We start from the raw sequence: 19,847 nt of genomic DNA on the forward strand, positions 1-19,847 counted from the left end.
AAAAAAAAAAAAAAAAAGATAAAAAGCGTTGGGGGTGTGGCTCAGTAGAAAAGTATCCTTGGGTTCAATCTTTATTCGGGGCTGGGGACCTAGCTCAGTTGGTAGAGTGCTTGCCTTGGGTTCAATCCCCAGCCACACACACACACACACACACACACACAGAGTAAGTAAATGGGCCAGGGATGTAGCTCAATAGAAGGGCACTTGCCTAGTATGCATGAGGCCCTGGTTTCCATCCCCTGTACCACCAAGAAATAAAATGAAAACCTAAAATAAGTAAATAGGGCTGGGGTTGTGGCTCAGTGGTAGAGCACTTGCCTGGCAGGTGTGAGGCACTGGGTTCAGTTCTCAGCACCATATATAAATAAATAAAATAAAGGTCCATTGACAACTAAAGATATATATGTACGCATATATATTATTTTTTAAAAAATAGGTAAATATGGGGCTGGGGATGTGGCTCAAGTGGTAGCGCGCTCGCCTGGCATGCGTGCGGCCCGGGTTCCATCCTCAGCACCACATACAAATAAAGATGTAAGATGTTGTGTCCGCCGAAAACTAAAAAATAAATATTAAAAAAATAAAAATAAAAATAGGTAAATAATTTAGTGTGTTAGGAAATGATAAGTACTGTATAAAAAGGGAGTGTAGCAAGGGGCAACATGCGTGGGAGAGCGGGAGGCAGGTTACAGTCCTGATCAGGGAGGCCAGGGCAGCCTTTACTGGAAAAAAAAGGAGACAAACAAAAACTCGGAGGTGGGAGAATGAGCCTTCTGATAGCTGGGGAGAGAGTTCCAGGCCAAGGGAATAATCGGTGCCCAAGTCCTAAGAAAGCTGGAAAACAGGAAGGGGCCAGGGCACAGATATGTAGAGACGAGGGGAGGGATGGGACAGTGGCTGTTCAGAGGCCATTCTCAGAGTTTGAGTCGAATTTTCCTCCAAATAAAATGGAAGCCTTGCAGTGTCTTGAGCAATCCGGGGGTGACAAGTTCTTACTTATATTTAGCAGAACCCTCCAAACTGCCGGATTGAAAATAGATCCGGGGTGGGGTCGGGGCAAGGACAGAGCTGTTCCAGCAGTACTTCGGGCTCAGCCCAGGTGGTGGCAGTGGAGATGGCCAGAGCAGGCCGATTCTGAATGTATTTTAAAGGTACAGAAGACAAGATGTCCTAATGGATCAACTGGATTGATGCAGTGGGGGTGGGGGAGGATTTACTAATTGATTAATTTCGTTGGTTTTCTGGTACTGAGAATTGAACCCAAGGGCACTCAACCACTGAGCTACATCCCCAGCCCTTTTTATTTTATTTTTTTAAATATTTTTTTTAGTTGTAGATGGACACAATATCTTTATTTTTATATGGTGCTGGGGACTGAACCCAGGGCATATGCGAGGCAAGCGCTCTACCACTGAGCCACAACCCCAGCCCTTTAATTTATTTTTTTGAGACAGGGTCTCGCTAAGTTGCTGAAGCTGGCCTCAAACTTGTGACCCTCCTGTGGCAGGACCCCTGCCATAGCTGGCATCCCAGGCAGGCACACCCACACCCAGCTGACTGCAAGGTTTGGGCCTGAGGAACTGGAAGTCGGCAGTATCAAGTGGGCAGGAAAGACTGTGATGGGAAAGTTAGGGATGTGTTGAGTTTGAGGCGCATATTAAACATCCAAGGGGCCTGGTGCAGTGGCACATGCCTATAATCCCAGGTCGGGAGGCTGAGGCAGGAGAATTGCAAGTTCAACATCAGCTTCAAATTTAGTGAGGCTCTAGGCAATTTGGCAAGACCCTGTCTCAAAATAAAAGATAACTAAATTTTAAAAAGAAAAAGAGGGCTAGGGATATAGCTCAGTTAGTAGAGTGCTTGCCTTACATGCACATGGCCCCAGCACCCCAAAAAAAAAAAAAAAAAAGGTCTGGGAATGTAGCTCAGCAGTAAAGTGTATCTGGATTCAATTCAATTCCCAGTACAAAAAAAATAAAATATCCAAGGATGACGTAGAGTAGGCAGTCAGTCCAATATACAACTCTGGGTTTACAAGCAAGGTCTGAAATATAAATTTGGGAGGGCTGGAGTTGTGGCTCAGTGGTAGAGCACTTGCCTAGCATGTGTGAGGCCCTGGGTTCGATTCTCAGCACCACATATAAATAAATGAATAAAGTAAAGGTCCATCAACATCTAAAAAATATTTTAAAATAAGTAAATTTTGGGAATGTCTGCATATAGATGGGACTGAGATCGCCAAAGAATGACGGTAAAATGATAGAGACCGTGGCTGGGAATGTAGCTTAATGGTCAGTGCATGCTTAGCATGTGCAAGGACCAGCAATCAATCAATCAATCAATCAAATGATAGAGATGAAGCCAGACAAGTGGCACACACACACCTGTACTCCCTGCTATGTGGAGGCTGAGGCAAGAGGATCATAAATTCAGCTCAAGCCCTGCGTGGGCAACTTAGCTAGAACTCAGCTCTCAGTCAATGAGGACCCTACCCCTCTCATGCCCTGTGATAACCCCCACACTACAGAACTTAGGTCACTTGCCAACATGCTTACCTAGGGTCTAGCTGAGGTTACCTTCCTCTAAGAACCCTGCAGCACTGCCTCCCCAAAGGGGCGAATGTTGGCTGCAGAAAGAAAAAAGAGTTTGGAACCTGTGTGCAGGGGTTACATTAAGGAATAAAGGTCAGGTAACAGGACCCCAGTGGTGTGGGGTGCCTTTGAGGGTGGTGGTGAGCTGTCTGTCTGCCAGGGTGGGGGAAAAGCAGTCTGAGCAGGACCTTTGGTTCCAGGGCCCACATCTCGCTCAGTGGAGCGCCTCAAGGAGATGATCAAGGCCGGGATGAACATTGCAAGACTCAACTTCTCCCATGGCTCCCACGAGGTTGCAGCGAATGGAGGGGGTAGAGGGCGGGGCTGGAGGATGCCCCAAGCCCTAGTCACCTTCCCTGGAAATCTCGCTTTCTCTTCCTCCCCAGTACCACGCTGAGTCCATCGCCAACATCCGGGAGGCAGTGGAGAGCTTTGCAACTTCCCCGCTCAGCTACCGGCCAGTGGCCATCGCTCTGGACACCAAGGGACCGGAGATACGTACTGGAATCCTGCAGGGGGTGAGCCGCGGGGCTGGGGCCGGCGGTGTCTGGGGTGGAGAAGGGGACCCCAGAGCGCCCAGGGAATTGGGCGGGGCCAGAGGCGGAGCTGGGGGAGCGGTCAGGGACATGCGTGCAGGACTTAGGTCTGCTTTGGCTCTCCGCCTAGGGTCCGCAGTGCGAAGTGGAGATAGTGAAGGGCTCCCAAGTGCTGGTGACTGTGGACCCGGCGTTCCGGACGCGGGGGGACGCGAACACCGTGTGGGTGGACTACCCCAATATCCTCCGGGTTGTGCCGGTGGGGGGCCGCATCTTCATTGACGATGGACTCATCTCCCTAGTGGTCCAGAACATCGGTGCGGACTCACCTCCCGCCCTGACCACGCACAAACGCTGGGCACATTCTTTTCCCTTTGGTTCCCCCATTCGCCCTTAGACGGACATGTGTCCTTCCCACTCTTCCCCTGGCCATGTGTCCTTCCCACTCTTCTCAGGAGTCCCCAGCATCCAGACTTCTGCTTTCACCTGGTTGGAACTGGTCTTGCGGGTTGGTTGTATCTTGCACAGACATAACCGGCCTATTAGGTGCAGGAGCCAGAACAAGGGCGGGGAAATGAGTGGGACATGCTTCCTGATCTCTTGAGGGTCCAAGGCTGGTGTCCCTTCACAGTCCTCACCGAAGTTGGTTCTCTGCAGGCCCAGAGGGACTAGTAACCGAAGTGGAGAATGGTGGCGTTCTGGGCAGCAGAAAGGGCGTAAACTTGCCAGGTGCCGAGGTTGACCTGCCTGGGCTGTCTGAGCAAGACGCCTTGGACCTGCGCTTCGGGGTGGAGCATGGTGTGGACATCGTCTTTGCCTCCTTTGTGCGGAAAGCTAGCGATGTGACTGCAGTTCGGGCTGCTCTGGGGCCAGAGGGACAGAGCATCAAAATCATCAGCAAAATCGAGAACCACGAAGGCGTGAAGAAGTGAGGCTAGGTCATTGTCCCCATCAGGCACTATGGGGACAAACCACTCCCCCCACTTCTCTTCTTTTGCTCGCTTCTCCATGGCATCTCCCGGTTCTGCTCCAGCCCTGATTCCTCCAACCACCCAGGTTTGATGAAATCCTGGAGGTGAGCGATGGTATCATGGTAGCACGGGGAGACCTGGGCATCGAAATCCCAGCTGAGAAGGTTTTCCTGGCTCAGAAGATGATGATTGGGCGGTGCAACTTGGCAGGCAAGCCCGTCGTCTGCGCCACTCAGGTCTGGAGTGATCCTTGGGGCTGGGACCCTTTGTGGTCTTGGGATCACTGAGGGTGAATATCCACATCTTGGGTCTTTGGACAATGCCATCCAGTGTTTGATCCTCAAATAGTGAAGTTAAGTAGAGATATTGTGACCCTCCTTTTCAGTTGAGGAAACTGAACTGCCAGGGTCACACAGCTTGTGACTGTGATCCTGATTTTCAGGGCACTCTGGGAGTTTAGGTGTCAGAGAAGTAGCTTGTCAAGGACTCCAGTGAGAGTGTGCTTCCTACAGCTCTGACATCCATGGTGTCCCCAGATGCTGGAGAGCATGATTACTAAGCCCCGGCCAACACGGGCCGAGACCAGCGATGTGGCCAATGCTGTACTGGATGGGGCAGACTGCATCATGCTGTCAGGGGAGACTGCCAAAGGCCACTTCCCCGTGGAGGCCGTAAAGATGCAGCACGCGGTAGGAACTCATAAGGAAAGGCCAATGGCCTGGGGACCCAAACCCTTTTTGGGCCCCATTGTCCCTTGCCAGCGTGACCTTCTGGTACCTGCAGATTGCACGGGAGGCCGAGGCCGCGGTGTACCACCGGCAATTGTTTGAGGAGCTGCGCAGGGCAGCGCCACTGAGTCGTGACCCCACTGAGGTGACTGCCATCGGGGCTGTGGAGGCCTCTTTCAAGTGCTGTGCTGCTGCCATCATCGTTCTGACCACTACTGGCCGGTGAGGGGGACACTGGGAAGCCCAGACAGGGCGTTGGGTTAAGGGTAGGCTGGACTGGGCCATGGACCTGAGAGTTGTCTGGCCATCAGGGATGAAGACCAGTGCCGCAGGGCAAGAAGAGAGACGGCTGTGAGGACTAGAGGCCGGGGGTGCAGATCTTGGAGTGTACCAGGACTCAGGTCATCTAATTCCAGAGGACTGGCAGGATGGCATCCCTGAGCATGTTGGCTTCAGGGCATTTGGGTTCCTAGGTCTCCGAGGCAAGTCCATTTAGCCTGCGGAGCCTTACAATTCTGAAGTGTTGCAGATTGGCCAGTTGGTCTGAGTTCAAGTCTTTGTTCTGAATCTTAGCAATGAGACCATGGGAAACTCACCTGGACTCTATAGCCCTGCTCCGTACACTCAGGTCTATGTCAGCCACTGTTTCTCATGGAGTTTTGAGGGTTAGCAAGAGACATTAAGTAGTATATATAAATTAAGTACTATATAAATGCATACTCTCTGAATGGCTTTATGGTTTTTAAAGAGGTTTCTCCTTATCATATCTTCTGGTAGATTCTTATTCTGTGGCAGGAGGATCCAGACCTGCACCTGGCAGGACCTTGGCCAGGGAGTGCCCTTGTCAAAGGGCTTTGAGTCACTTTTTACAGAGGAGAAAAATCAAGGCCCAGAGAAGTGTGATGACTTCCTCAGGGTCACACAGTTTCCTGGTGACACCTAGAACCACAATTCAAACTTGTCTCCTGTTTCAACCCTCTCTTGCTCATATATATATTTATTTTTAAGTTATAGTCGGACACAACACCTTTTATTTATTTATTTTTATGGGGTGCTGAGGATAGAACCCAGCATATCGCACGTGCTAGGCGAGCGCTCTACCGCTGAGCCCCAGCCCCAGCCTCTCTTGCTCTTCTTCAGCTCGGCCCAGCTTCTGTCTCGGTACCGACCTCGAGCCCCAGTCATTGCTGTCACCCGCTCCGCCCAGGCTGCCCGCCAGGTCAACCTATGCCGAGGAGTCTTCCCCTTGCTCTACAGAGAACCTCCAGAGGCCATCTGGGCAGACGATGTGGATCGCCGGGTCCAATTTGGCATTCAGAGTGGTGAGCTCCCAGACGTCCCTCTCTCCCTCCCCTGCATTTGTACCAGGAGTCCCTCAACCTGGCTTCACACACCACTCAAAAAAGCCCTACCCCTCTCCTTCAATTCCAGATTGTCCTTGTAAGAGTCACTAAGACTGAGAAGTAGCTTGAATGCTGGGGGTGGGGGTTAAGCTGAGAGAGAGGGCAGAGCCATCCTTAAGTCATCCAGCTGCTGTCTGTGCCGGGTGGCTTGAGCCCAGTATGACATAGGAGCAAGAGGAGAGAGGAGAAAGCTCGACAGCTGGAATGAAAATCGAATTGACAATTGTCATATGATCCTACTTGACCTCTTTGGGCAGCCTTGCTACTTAGCAACCATGCACCACCTCCCCCCATTGACACTGCACAGCTTTAAAACGCCACAGTGGTTACATTCCCTGTGGTGCCAACAGTTTGCTTCAAGTGCCTCAATTCCTACAGGGTAGCCTTGAAGAGGGTTGGGGATGGTTGCTGATTCTTATTACCAGGCTGGTCTAGGCCTCTCAACGAATATCATCTTCTTTCCCTTCCCCAGGAAAGCTCCGTGGTTTTCTCCGAATTGGGGACCTGGTGATTGTGGTGACAGGCTGGCGACCTGGCTCTGGCTATACCAACATCATGCGAGTGCTGAGCATATCCTGAGACGCTCCTTCCCTCTCTGATCCAGTCCAACCCTTCCTCCCCACACTGCTCCCTCCAACCCACAACCCATCCATGGCCTCATTTCCCAGTCTCTCTACACCCATATCCCTATCCAAGATCACATCTGCCATCTAGCCCGATTGCGGGGTGCCCCCGCCTGCATTTCAGACAGGCCCTGAAAATCTGTGTCCAATTATGCACTGGCCACCCAGCAGCACCAATTGTATATTCCCCACATCCAATCTGCTTAGCCAGGCTCTAAGATGCCCTGAGCCTTTAAACCCAGCTTGGCTGCTTAATTCTATTCTTTCACGTTTCTCATCCCTGGGGTTGGGGAGCAGAGACAGGGTGATCTTGTCTAGTCTCCACTGAACTACTATTTTAAAACACTGCATATCCGTGCAGTCTGATGTTCTCCTATGTGGCCCTCACAATCAGCAGGGCATCTCCTGAGGAGCGTGACACCTCCCACGGGTAGTCTCAAGCTGGGGCAAGCTACCCCTTCATGGTGGCAGACAGTAACATCAGGGGGCCACACTTGGGGGAAGCTGGGGAGAATCAAGAGCCAGGCAGGATGATCTCATCACTGACTTCACAGCCTTGAGGCTGAGCTTGCAGACTGTATCCCCCTGGCTGCTCTCATGGCCACCTTATTGCTTTGCTGGGCCACATGCCCCCTCCTGCACCCAGAAATTCCCTCATACCCACTTTAGTCCCACACACAAACCAAGAGCCAAAATAAGTGTCTCTATTTTCTTTTAAACCCAGCTATTTAGCAGCAATTATAAAACTTCTCCCACACACCAAGAACCCCAGAACTCCCCACCCAGGAGGAAAGGAGATTTTAGGGTCCTGGCCCCACATTCTTTGATACTGCAGAATAGGAGAGGGGACAGAGTGGGTGGGTAAGGGATTACTCTTGTCCCTGAGAAGGTAGAGGGGCTGGCTGGCTGCTCTTCCCCAGGCTTGGATTCTGTGGGGCCCTCCTTACTCCTGCATCAACAGCAGACCCAGAAGAGAAAAAAACAGATAAAAATAGTCCCCTCCCCCTCTTGGGTGGCCCCACCTGCCTTTACCTAGGTAGGGAGAGGGTTTGATATTGCTGATGGCACTGCACAAGGACCACAAGAGTTGGTGTAGTTTGGTCCTGCCTCCTCCTGCTCCTCCCATCTCCCTCCCAGGAGGGGGGGAAGGACAGATAAAGGATAAAATGAATCGATAAGTCAAATTAGCAAATGAATAAATAAAATTAATAAATAACTGAATAAATAAGACAAATAAAAAAGGAAAGAAGAGATCACATAAAGATTCAGATACTTGCCCCCTACCAAGGTGGATCTAGGCTAGCACAGTCAGGAGGTGACAATTATCCCTTAGTTTAAGGGGGGGGGGTATGCCACTGGGGCAGGAGGCACAGGGAAGAGGCAGCTCCCAGTTTACAAAAATAACTCTACCACATGGACAGAGATCGCAGGGAACTGGGTAGATGTGTGTTCCCTCTTAGAGGAGATTATCTTGGTGGGTCCACAGGTGGCAGTAAGAGGGCAAAGGTAGATGCCCACACTAAGGATTCAAGACATTTGTTGGCAGCAATGAGGGCACAGGTAGTTGACAGTGCCCAGCTATGCTAAGGGGACAAGAAGATAACCACATGGGGCAGAACCTGCAGGGTCATTGGCAGGGAAACAGAGATATCTAATTACTTGGCAGTGATGGTGATGGCAAGCACTTGTGCTTAATAAAGGTGGGGTCATGGATCCAGGCCTGCACCTGGCAGGACCTTGGCCAGGGAGTGCCCTTATCAAAGGGCTTTGAGTCACTTCTACTTGGCAGTGGAGACATACAGCGCCTGGCACAGTGCCTTGAGCATGGTAGGCACTCGGTACATAGGACAAATGGATGAATGCGTTAGGACGTTAGACAGGCTGTGGATGCTCGAGCTGAGGACGCAGACTATCTTCATGGTGATAAGAACAGACATTCCCATAGGCAGTGTTTCGGGTCCTCTCAGCCTTCCCCGGGAGGCATCTGCCATTGGGCACACACTATTGCACCCCAATAGCTAAGGCCTGTGTAACCAAAGGTTTCACATGTTGGCAGAGAGCTGGGGGCCCCGGGGCGTGGCTGGCTCAGGCACTGGTGGCCTGGGGGACTGGGCTGTCCCTGGAGGCTTGGCTAGGAGCCCTGAGGGGGGCAGCCGCTCACTTCCAGAGCCCTTCCGCCCAGGAGAGCCATCGCCTGTTGCCCGCTGAGGCAAAGAGGGTTGGGAGGCTGAGAGTGGGCGGCCCCGAGGTCCTAACCGCCGGCTACCTCCTCCTGGTGGAGGGCCCAGCAGGGACACCTGGGAGCGCCCTGCCCTGGATAGGCTGGCATGGAGGGTTCGAACTGGTGGGGCAGGCAAGCGGGAGGTGGATGCCCATGGCCCCCGAGCCAGCAGAGGGCCGCCTCGGACAGGCACCAGTGGGGAAGCTGGGGAGCCTGCTGAGAGTCGAGCAGAGCGAGCAAGGAGGGTGGCTGGAGAATCTGGGGAGAGAGGCAGGGGGCCCCGCTGGTGAGTCAGAGCAATGGCCACATTGGAGGTCACAGCAGCTGCCTGTAGAGGGGCATGCACAAGCGGCTCCCACAGCACTGGCTTCCCACTGAGCCGAGCTCCAGTGCCTGGAGCCAGACCCCGGACACCCCGAGCCATGTCCCTGTCGTGTTGCACCAAATGCTGCTCCATGATACCGCCGCTGCTGCCTGGGCTTGGCTCAGAGCGCTTCCGTTGCAGTATGGAATTCTTCTTGCCTAGAAGTTGTTCCAGGAGGGTGGAGTTAATAATAGGGAAAGAATCCAAGATAGAGGTTGGATGCCAAAGAATGTGAAGGTAACCGCTGTCAGGGGTGGGGGTGGGGATGAGGGTATGGAGATAGTGCTGGGGGATGGAGATTGGAAGATGGGGTTGGAAGAAGAGGTTGTGAATCAGAATTGGTGAGGTTCAGGGACTGGTGCTCAGTTGGAGGGCTCAGGGCATGGAGACTCGGGGGGATGTTTCCAGGGGTAGGACACACTGAGGGATAAGGACAGTGATCCACAGCGTTGAAAGGCCTGTTGGGGGCATTTGCTGGGATTGGGTGAGCTGGGTGTGGCCCTGAAGCACTAGAGACTGTTTCTTGCTATAGAGATGGGGTTAGGCACAGCTGGGATCCAGATCTCACCTATGCGGCGCAGCCGATCCATTGCCACGGTCTCAAAAGCCCTGCGCATCATAGGAAACTCCTCAAGCACTGCGTTGAAATGGTCCACACTAAGTGAGTAGAGTCGGCAGTAGGTGTCGGCCCGCACACTGGCTGTGCGCCGGCCCCGGGTCAGCAGGCAGATCTCTGCAGAAGTAGGAAGAAGGCTCAGAACCCATTTCCAGAGCTCCCTCTCACTGGGCCTGCACCAGCTGACCCAGAAGTCTCAGGATTCTCCCTAGACTTGGGAGAAACTAAAGCTTTTCCCCTACCCCTGGGTCCCTAAATGCTCCAAGCATGTCTCTCTCCAGACCTGTAAACAAATTTCTGGATGACTGCTTCCTGTCTTTCTCACTCTGCTTTTTTCCTTTCCTTTTTCTTTTTTTTTTTTTTCTCCCCAGAACTAGGGATGAGACCAGAGGTACTCTCTACCACTGAGTTAGAGCCCCAGCCCGCACCCCTGCACTATTTTTTTTTTTTCAGACAGGGTCTTGCTAAGTTGCCCAGGCTGGTTTTGAACTTGCAATCCTCCCACCCTAGCCTCCTGAGCAGCTGACATTACAGGCATACACTACCATGCGCGGTCACTCTCTCAAAGCTGACAAACAGGCAGATCTGGCTGGCCTCCAGACTCCCACTTTAATGCCCAGCCCAGCCTCACTGCTCTACCCCCGGAGGAGACCTGGGGCAGCTCACTTCTCCGACCTCTTGAATAAACACTAAGGGTTACCTTGGAGGATAAAAATAATGCCACAGGAGTCGAGTGTAACAGATGGGGGTGCTGAGGGATGGTGGGTGTTTTGAGGGCTGAGAGGTTATATGAGTCTCAAGTCCCTTTGGGAAGCTGGTAGAACTGCCCCTACTGCCACAGGCTGGGTCCCTGAATCCTAATACCAGGGCAGCTCCACAAAGTTCAAATGCCTAGGGGAGCTCTGCTTCATTCCTATTTTCCCCTCAACTCATAGGATCCTTGGATTGATTCACTGGCTAAGAGTCTTAAAAGGCCCTCTGTCTCAATAATTTGTGACCTGACTATGCACTGGAAACTCCTGAGAAGCTTTTAAAAAGTACAGCTCCCCCACCCCCAGGCCCCAAGCCTAGAGATTCTGAGCATGCTGGGAAGGGGACTGGAACCCTGATTGTACAGCACAGCCGGAGGAGATCCTGATCCCAGGGAGCATTTGCCCAGTCTCCAGTGTTTGTGATCCACCCTCCTCCCTCCTTGAGATCTGCTAACCCCCAAAGTAGGATCCATCAGTGAGGCGGGTGTCCCGGGCACCACGTGCCAGCACACTGAGCAGCCCGTGCTGGATGAAGTACATCTTCCTGCCCACGGAGCCCTCACGCACCACAAGGTCCCCCGGCTGGAAGACCTCAAAGCGTAGCTTGGTGAGCACTGCGGTGACGAAGCTGGGGTCGGCATGGGCGAACAGTGGCATATGGGCCACCAGGCCTCGGCAGGTGAAGTTAATGATCTCCTGGGCAGGGGAGGGACCTGTCAGGCAGGCTGTGCCCCCTGCCCTAAGATCCCTCCAATGAGCTGTCTCCAGAAACCCCACCCTGGGGTCAAGATCTGCCATAGGATGGCGATGCTACAGTGGGCCTGGGACCATTCCTAAGCTCCTGTCTTCAAAGCCTTCCCACGGGCCTGGGTGGAACCATCTCCCCAAAACAGAAATCCCTATAGCCCCACCCATGCATATACCACCCATAAGACCTTCAAGAAAGTCTCTTAACTCCATAAGGCCCCCCACATACCTGATCTCCCACGGGGCCCTCTACAGGCCTTACTCCCTATAAGAGTACCTACTGATCAGTTCCTCCTGCCCTGAGAAACAGCACCCCCAGAAACCCAGATCCTTGAAGAGCCCCCTTCAAGGGCCCAGCCCGGCCCCACCTCCCGCAGTGGCTCGCTCAGCTCGCCCAGGATGCTCTCCTCGTCGAACATCTTGCCCTGGTAGCGGTGCTCATAATACTCATGGATGCGCTGCCGGGTATCAGCCGGCAGCTTGTGGAAGGACATGTACTGCTCCACCTGCTTATACTGGAGGGCCGACCCATGGCCAGCAGGAAGAGGATACAGAGAGACATGGGTGGGGGTGGAAGGTCACAGGCATAGATCAGAGTTAGAGAGGTGAAACATGGAGCCCGATGTGGATACACAGGACCACAAGATATACGGATAATGGTGGATATGGGGAAGACACACAGCATAGTAACAGAAAAAAACAGAAATGGCTAGAGGGGCGGGGCCCAAGGGCAGAAGTAGAGGACAAATGGACATGGGTCAGGGAAGGACACAAGAGACCCACCAGAATGGGCCTCAAGTCGAGCTACCCAGTCTCCAGCACCTCTCCACACCAACCCCTTCCCTCTCCGATCCCTGCTGACCTTCTCCTGATACTGACGCCGCGAAGAATCCAGGGACTGGATGAGGGCAGTGGCGTGACCGATGAACATGGCATAGCACGTGGCGCCCACGATCATGCTGAGCATGGTGAGCCAGACGTCGGGCATGCCCACAGGAGCCTGCTGCCCATAGCCAATGCACAGCATGTGGCTCATGGCCTTGAACAGGGCATGGGAGTACTGGCGGCCCCACGAGTGGTTCTGGGGTGCAGAGTACATTGCAGAGCTAGGCATGGCCCCTCAGAGCCTCATTCTCCACCTTCCCCTTTTTCTCTTTTTGAGTCCTCTGCCTGCCCCTTCTACTTCAGACCATCCTCCCAGGAGACACTCGTTTCACTCTGGGGTCCCTGAAGCAAAAAAGCCCTTTTTACAGCTTGGGGCCTTTTTCTGCTTAGGTTCCATTCCTTGCCTACCCCCTCCAACACACAGACAGTTCCTCTGGGTCTCTGTCCCCCCTCCTCCCTCCTCCCCACCTCTTCCAGTCTTCTTTCTTCATTATCCCCCACCTCCTGCTCCCTGAGGCCATCCCTGCTGCTCAGGCAGAAGAGCCCTCAAAAGGCCCAGGGGCAGCTGAGCCGGGGGACTTCTCACCACCATGCGGTTCATAGAAACCCAGCAGTCAGGAGGGAAGTCCTGCAGCATGGGGACCAGGAACTGCAGACAGCCATCCCAGTGACAGAGCAGGAGCATCATCCCAATGAGGTTGAAGATACGAACCACAGCGCTGGCCAGGTCATAGGTCATGTGAAAGATCTGAGGAGTCCGAGGAGGGGCTGCTGTGGACAGGAACCCCTCCCTGCTGGTCCTTCTCCAGTCCCAGCCTTGCAAATTATCTTTGAACTTCTCCCTTGCCCCCGCCTCCCTGAATTAAAAAAAAACGTGGATAGTGTTTGTGTGGAGTTTCTAGCACACATATATAGCTCATATAAAGTAGATCGTGCTTCCTACTCTCATAGGTAGGAAGATTAAGGCCAATCATGTGCCCTGAATCACACTGTAAGTGTCCCAGTAGAGACTCAAACAGGTCTACTGCACAAGCTGCCCGGGTGTGGCCTGAAAAAGAGGGCAGGGGGCATTTCACAATGAAATGTCCATAGGCATGGATGGAAGGATTAATGCCAGCAGCCCTTTTCCCCTCCAACAACAGAAATAACAGTTAATTTACTCGGAACTTACTAGGCACCAGATGCCTAAGTGCTTTACATGTATTAACTCCTTTAATCTTTCCAACCACACCATAGGTACATATATTAAATAATAAAACTAGGATCTGACCACAGGACACGAAGTTGCAGAGACCACACTCTGAACCACTAATCTGCTGTCCTGAAGCCGCAGCTCCAGACTCCTCCCACCCCATCTTCACCCTGGGATCAACTAACCCTGAAGTGTTTGTCCAGCTGCTGAGCTCCACTCTCCTGCCCCAACACTCTGCCCCAGGCCTCATCCCCTGAATCCTTTTTCTGTACCTGTTTCACCCCCATCAACTTTGGAATGAACTCAACCATGCTTCACTTATAAAGTCACCAGAAGCCCCACCCACAGAGCCTTCCCTAAGGGCTCTGCGAGCCCCCCTGCCCACCTCCCCACCCCACCTCCTCCCACTGGTGAATATAGCGGATGAGGCGGGAGAGGCGGAGCAGCCGCAGCAGGCTGAGGATCTTGGTAAACCGAACGATGCGCAGGGCGCGCGCCGTCTTGTAGACCTCAGCGTCCAGCCGTGGCTCCAGTTCCACCACCAAGAAAATGTAATCCACGGGGATGGAAGATATGAGGTCAACCAGGAACCAGGTGCGGAGGTAGCGCGTGCGGATGGCCCGCGGTGCCAGAAGGATCTCTGCGCCTTCCTCTACCACGATGCCGGTGCGGAAGTTGAGTACCAGATCCAGCAGGAAGAAAGTATCAGAAAGGACATTGAAGACGATCCAGGGAGGGGAGTTCTCCTCCTTGAAGAAGGTGATGCCCACGGGAAGTACGATGAGGTTCCCCACCATCAGCAGCAGCATGATCAAGTCCCAATAAAACCTAAGGAGGGAGGCGGATAGGGAGTAAGACCACGATATTTCACCAGCCAGTAGAATGACAGAAGATACTGTGACTCCCCACCAACATGGGCAAGAACACAGAATAACGGAATGAGGATAATAACATAAGGATAATATGGGATGAGTCCACTTACACATTAATAGCCGCTGGGAATGAGAACTGGAACCGCTATTTAGGAAACTGTGCAGCATTATCTAGTAAAGTTGAATAGTTGCATTCCCAGAAACCCAGCAATTCCATTCCTAGGTATGTACACACCAGAGGGAAACAAGCACTCCAGCAATAAATATAGGAATATTTATAACAGAATTAAATTTGGGAACAACCCAAATATTCATCAGTAGAAAGTATAGATAAATAAGACACGAAGATAAATACTCTGTGATACATGACATATTCATAGTCTGGAATACTACGTGGCTGTGAAATTACCCAATTACAGCTACATCCGCAGTAAGGATGAAGCTCACAAATTTCATAATGGGGAAAAAAAAACATAAGGATAATATGGGATGAGCGTACTTACACAGAGTTTAAAAACAGGCAAAACTAAATTACATTCATTATTTCAGGATTCAGAAAAGTGGTAAAACTATTTTTAAAAGTAAGAAAATGAGTACCACAAAACTTAGAATATGGGGTTGGGGATAGCTCCGCAGTAGAGTGTGTGCTTAGCATGCTTGAGGCCCTGGGCTCAATCCCCACCAGTAATCAATCAATCAATAGATGATAAGAATAGTGGGTTTGGGAAATAAATATGAGAACACTTAGCTGAACACTTAGTGGGTACTCTCATATTTATGGGTTTGCGAAAGAGATATGAGAGAACTTCTGTGCCACTGGCAATATGCAGCCTCTTAACCTAGACAGCTATTACATGACAGTTTGTGTGTGTGTATCATCCCTACTATATAAGACCTACGTCACCACTTTTAACTATTCTAAAGGTTAAAAAAGAAAGACAAAGTACTCCAATCCCACAGGGTTGTTGAAAAAATTTCCACTGAAACAATGGATGTGACAGTGCTATACAAGCACTAGCTGGTGTTATGACTCACCCACCCTTTATCCCCAGCTTTCTGAAAAGGTTGTTGCTTCTCCCATCTCCAGCTTTCTGCCCATTCCTATTCTAGGACCCCACACTCTCCTCAGCCGTCCCGACTCCGTTCCTCCTTCCCAGCACAGTTGGACCTGTGAATCCTGTTTGTCTACGGGGATCTGCTCATCTGTGTTCCAGGGGAGTCTGGTCTGTCCTGCCCCCATTGACCTGAGCATTCCAGAGATGCTCCTCCCTAGTGCCTCCACTGCATCTCATAGGTCTGCTCACACAGAGGAACTTCATGGGCAATCCGAGGCAGCAAGGCTTGAGCTCTGCACTCCCTACTCTCTCTAACCTTCCTGTGCCCAGGCAAGGGTATGGGCTAGGGAGAGCCACACTGCTGTGGCAGACGCTTTAGAAATAAGAGGTTGGGAGGGAGCTGAGAGAAGCCTTCACTCAGATAAAATCACTGGATAATCTGAGGCACTCAATTACCAATGGTGGTTTTAATTCTAGGACACATCTAATCCCAGTATAAACCCAGGGCACAGTGCCTTCCGACTCTGACTGAAAAACCAATCCTCCTAGCCCCTGAAAGGTGCTTGGGGGTTCCCAGTACGGGCCTTCAGGAAACCCCTCAGACTGTGTGCTTTTGTTCAACAACAAATCCTTGATCCCTCTTTCCCTCTCTCCTGGGCTGCTGAGGAGAAATCCTGTACTGTGAGATTCTGGGAGATGGGAGGGAAAAAGGGTTTGCCTAGCCATAGAGCATCTTCACAGCCTGACTCACAGGCGGTCACAAGCCCAGCGGGTGATGCAGAAGAAAGGATGGAGAGAAGCACAATCATAAGGGGGATATAGCTCCTGGGGATACATATGAGGGTGAACTGGAGAGAGAAAGGGTGACCATGGGGAACTAGAAAAGGTGCACTTGAGGGATGAGAGTGAGGCAGTAAAGAGAGAAGTGGAAAGGACAATGGGAGGAAGAGGAACATTTAAGGAGTGTGTATATCTGTGGATTCAAGATAACATCTGGGTTCCCAATTGTGTTTCAAGGCTCTAGATTCACACTTCAGCCATTCTGCTTCTTTGGTTCCTCGGGTTAGAAGCTTTGCACACATCTCTGCCTCATCCAAAAGCTGTCCTTCATTTTCCCCAAGGACAGGGCTGCTCTCCTCCCCTAGCGACCTTGATGTAGAGGTACAGCCTGATGGGGACTGTGAAATGGCCCCACCCCCACCTCCTTTCCTCTTTTCTGGGAGTCACCTGGGCAGTGACTGTGCCCTGGCTTTGCTACCTCAATTGCTCTGAGTATTCGCCTTGCCACACCCTGCGTTCAGCACCACGGACAGCGACCAGACCGGCTGTCAGGACCCCTGCCCTCTCCAGCATTCCTATTTTTCTTGTAGCTTGTCCTGCTGAACTAGGCAGGTGCTGGAGGTAGGGGTACAGGAGGGGAGAGAGCGGAGGTCGGCTGCTGCCTCAGGCTAACCCTTGGACTATGACATAATTTCCCAGATCCCCACCAAACAGGACGGAAAGAAGCAAGGGTTCCAAACTCGGGTAGTCCCTGTAGTCCGGATGGGGTCCCAGGTTCCTGAAATGGGAAAGCCAGGTCTCTGGAGATCCTCTGATGTGTGCTTGCCCCTTTGGCGCCCCAGCCTAACAAATCACCGAGGATCTCCGGCCGGGGATACCCTACACAGGTATTCCCAGGCTAGGCTGAGGGAGGTGACTCTCCTGCCCCACCCAGAGACCCCTGGGCCGGAAATGAAGTGACCTCGGAGGGTGGGGCGGGCCTAGACCGCGCGTGGCTGCCCGCGGGGGTGGGATCCGCGTCTCCCGCCCTCCCTGCCGGGCCCCCAATACCGGAAGTCGCTGTAGGGGTGGATGATCCAGGCCCCCGCTGACTTCACCCTCTCCTGCTCGATTTCCACTGCTTTGTGGCTGCCGAATACCCGAAGAGAGAACTTGTTGACCGTGGGCTGCAGTAGCGTCCCGAGCTGCCTCCTCTTAGGCTCGGGAGCTGACCCGGGGATCGGACCTGAGGCCGCGGGCGCGGGAGTGGGAGCAGTGGGAGGCGCCGCCTCCAGCCCAGGGGTCGTCCCTTCGCCGGCCCCCGCCGCTGGCCGCTGCTCCGCCTCCATGACGACCGCCAGCTTACACCCTTGGCCTCCCACACCCCGCTGCGGCCATGGGGGCGCCCCCCGACCCCTCAGGAGTAGGAGCCGGCGTGGCCCCGCGGGCTTGCAGCGGAGGCGTCTCGGGCTCGGAACCGCTGGCGCGCGGGGCGGAGGGGGTGTGTGCGACAGACTGGCAGGCGGGCGGCGGGCGGGGTGGCGCTGCGCCCCCTGGCGAGGGCTGAGCGAAGACCCGGTCGAGCGGGCGGGGGTGGGACCAATGATGCCCGCGTCCTGGGGGGGGACTCAGAGGTGGGTGTGGCTTAGCAATCCGAAAGCGGCCCTCCAAGGGTCGGAGCAGAAGGCGGCGAAGCACAGCCCGAGCCAAGGAGAGGGCGTGGCCTAGAGTTGACAGGCTTTTAGCCACTGAGAGTCCGGGAGGTGGAGCCGCCTGCAAGTGGCGGGAAAACCGGTCCTGGGTTTTGCGGGTAGGCGAAGGGTTGGGGGCCAATGGAAGAAGTGGGAAATGGCTTTTCAGGTTCTTCTTGCCCATCCTCGCCCGTGGGTCTCCAATCCTGATTCGTCTTCTTTCATCTTTCTCCTTACGCTTATTCCTGCTTTCTGAGCTCCTCCAAGCTGCTACCCTTAGTATATTTCCTGATTCTGCCAACCTTCACCAAATGCAACTCTTTAGGGACTCTTAGCCATATTATAAAGCCATGCTTATCTGGGCTCAAGGACAGACCAATGAACAGGTAAATTTCAGTGCTGTGATGTTAAAGGGTATAAATTCCTGAATATCTCAAATTCTTCCTTTCATATCTCTATCTCTCTCTGGTGCTGGGGACTGAACCCAGGCATACTAGGCTCTGCCATTGAACTACATCCCCAGCCCTGCCAGTCATTCTTCTAAAATCCAAATGTAGCTGTAAAGTCCTTCAAACTTCCCCATTTTAGGACTGCATTGAAGCTCTTTAGCATAATTTACCAGGAACTGCAAAATTTGGACCTAGTTTCAACTCTCTTCTGATAGTCCCTATCTTGAAAGCCAGGACTGCAATAATGCTGAAATGTATTGTTCTGCCTTGTCTCCAGGTCCTTGCAAACATTTTCTCTGCCTGATATTCTCCTCCAATTCACTTTCCAACAGTGGAGATCTCATCTCTTTTAGGAAACCTAGAAACAGATTTCCAACTCCTTTCCCTAGAGTCTAGTCTAGAGATTTCTTACTGGAGTCAGGGCATCACTTTTTATAACAGCTCTTGTTACAGGGTTGACAATATAAGTTTATAAGACAGTCTCATCTCCTTTATATGTTGAAATTCTGGAGTACAGGAGACTTATGCCTGGTAAAAAGCTGGACATAGAGAGGACACCCATTAAGTGTTTGTTGAATGAATGAACGATCTAGGAAAGTGTGCAAGAGTGAAATCTTCACTCCTTTCCAATTCTTTCACTCCCCCTCTTTTCTATGTCACGGAATTTCTCCTATTTTTTAACCGATTTAATCTCCATCATCTCTGACGATCTTCCACCTAGCTTCACTCTGATATTCCCTGACTTAATTTCTCAAGTTATTTTATTTCCCTTCCAATTTTCCTTTCTGACCATTTCTCAATTCCTCTGCAGTGTCTCTAATTGTCCACTTTGCCTTAAAGTCTTTCTCCTGCCTGTTATTTTTAAAGATTCAGTAAATTTATACTTCTTACATATTATGTAAAGCATATAAGAGTTTTCAAGTGATCTCCCCCGCTAACACGCCTCCCGCTTTTTTGGCACTGGGTTCTCCCCTTTCCTCCCCAGCCATGCACCTGCCCCACAAGTGCTTAACTTTCGTTCAGGACAAAAGATGTGCTTGGGTAGTGAAACTGCTATAAGAAATGGATATTTTTTTGGCTCTGCTGAAGTGTCAGACCTCACCACCAAGTCTCACCAGAGTCAGGTCTGCCGAACAGCGACACCCTATAAATACAATCCTTTCAACCTCCTAAGCTAAATAAGTAAGCCACAGATGTGACGGGAAAGGACAGGAGGGAGGAGGAATAGGAGAGGACAGGAGGCGGGGCAGAGCGAACCAGGTACACGCCCAGCGCGCCCCGAGTCCCTCCCGGCTTCCAGGAACTTCCGCCTCCAGCACCTCCCGGGCTCTGACAGACCCACGCCCGCGAGCAGCCGAGCACGTGGTGGCGCGCGCGGCCCTGGGGGCGGAG

General features: G+C 52.3%; 2 protein-coding genes across 4 annotated transcripts in view; one reads left to right on the forward strand and one right to left on the reverse strand.

Annotated features, from left to right (window-relative positions):
• The window catches only part of Pklr (pyruvate kinase L/R), a 10,393-nt gene extending 3,286 nt beyond the window's left edge, over positions 1–7,107 (forward strand). For all 3 annotated transcript variants that reach the window (XM_015502773.2, XM_015502774.2, XM_015502775.2), the window contains 9 exons: positions 2,792–2,883; positions 2,978–3,109; positions 3,258–3,444; positions 3,785–4,055; positions 4,184–4,334; positions 4,635–4,787; positions 4,882–5,048; positions 5,967–6,148; positions 6,702–7,107. In XM_015502773.2, coding sequence (XP_015358259.1) covers positions 2,792–2,883; positions 2,978–3,109; positions 3,258–3,444; positions 3,785–4,055; positions 4,184–4,334; positions 4,635–4,787; positions 4,882–5,048; positions 5,967–6,148; positions 6,702–6,808 — 1,442 coding nt within the window. In that variant the 3' untranslated portion in view covers positions 6,809–7,107. The remainder of the gene's footprint in view (positions 1–2,791; positions 2,884–2,977; positions 3,110–3,257; positions 3,445–3,784; positions 4,056–4,183; positions 4,335–4,634; positions 4,788–4,881; positions 5,049–5,966; positions 6,149–6,701) is intronic.
• A 440-nt stretch (positions 7,108–7,547) lies between these two features.
• Positions 7,548–17,815, reverse strand: Hcn3 (hyperpolarization activated cyclic nucleotide gated potassium channel 3). Its single transcript, XM_015502776.2, has 8 exons — positions 17,387–17,815; positions 14,028–14,457; positions 13,024–13,185; positions 12,415–12,633; positions 11,921–12,067; positions 11,261–11,501; positions 10,006–10,170; positions 7,548–9,595 (listed from the first exon to the last, which is right to left on the reverse strand). The coding sequence occupies exons 1-8, from the start codon at positions 17,662–17,664 to the stop codon at positions 8,895–8,897; spliced, it is 2,343 nt and encodes a 780-aa protein (XP_015358262.1). The 5' UTR covers positions 17,665–17,815; the 3' UTR covers positions 7,548–8,894.
• Positions 17,816–19,847: the final 2,032 nt, after the last annotated feature.

This window comes from Marmota marmota, unplaced genomic scaffold (assembly GCF_001458135.2).
Source record: "Marmota marmota marmota unplaced genomic scaffold, marMar, whole genome shotgun sequence".
Lineage (NCBI taxonomy): Eukaryota > Metazoa > Chordata > Mammalia > Rodentia > Sciuridae > Marmota > Marmota marmota.

Bases quoted from the DNA above. Each gene is read 5' to 3' on its own strand.
- Hcn3 (XM_015502776.2), bottom strand. From the start codon at position 17,664: ATGGAGGCGGAGCAGCGGCCAGCGGCGGGGGCCGGCGAAGGGACGACC. The intron at 13,186-14,027 runs GTGGGGTGGGGA...CGGACTCCTCAG, and splicing joins ATATTCACCAGTGGGAGGAG to ATCTTTCACATGACCTATGA. The intron at 11,502-11,920 runs GTGGGGCCGGGC...TCCCCTGCCCAG, and splicing joins TGAGCGAGCCACTGCGGGAG to GAGATCATTAACTTCACCTG.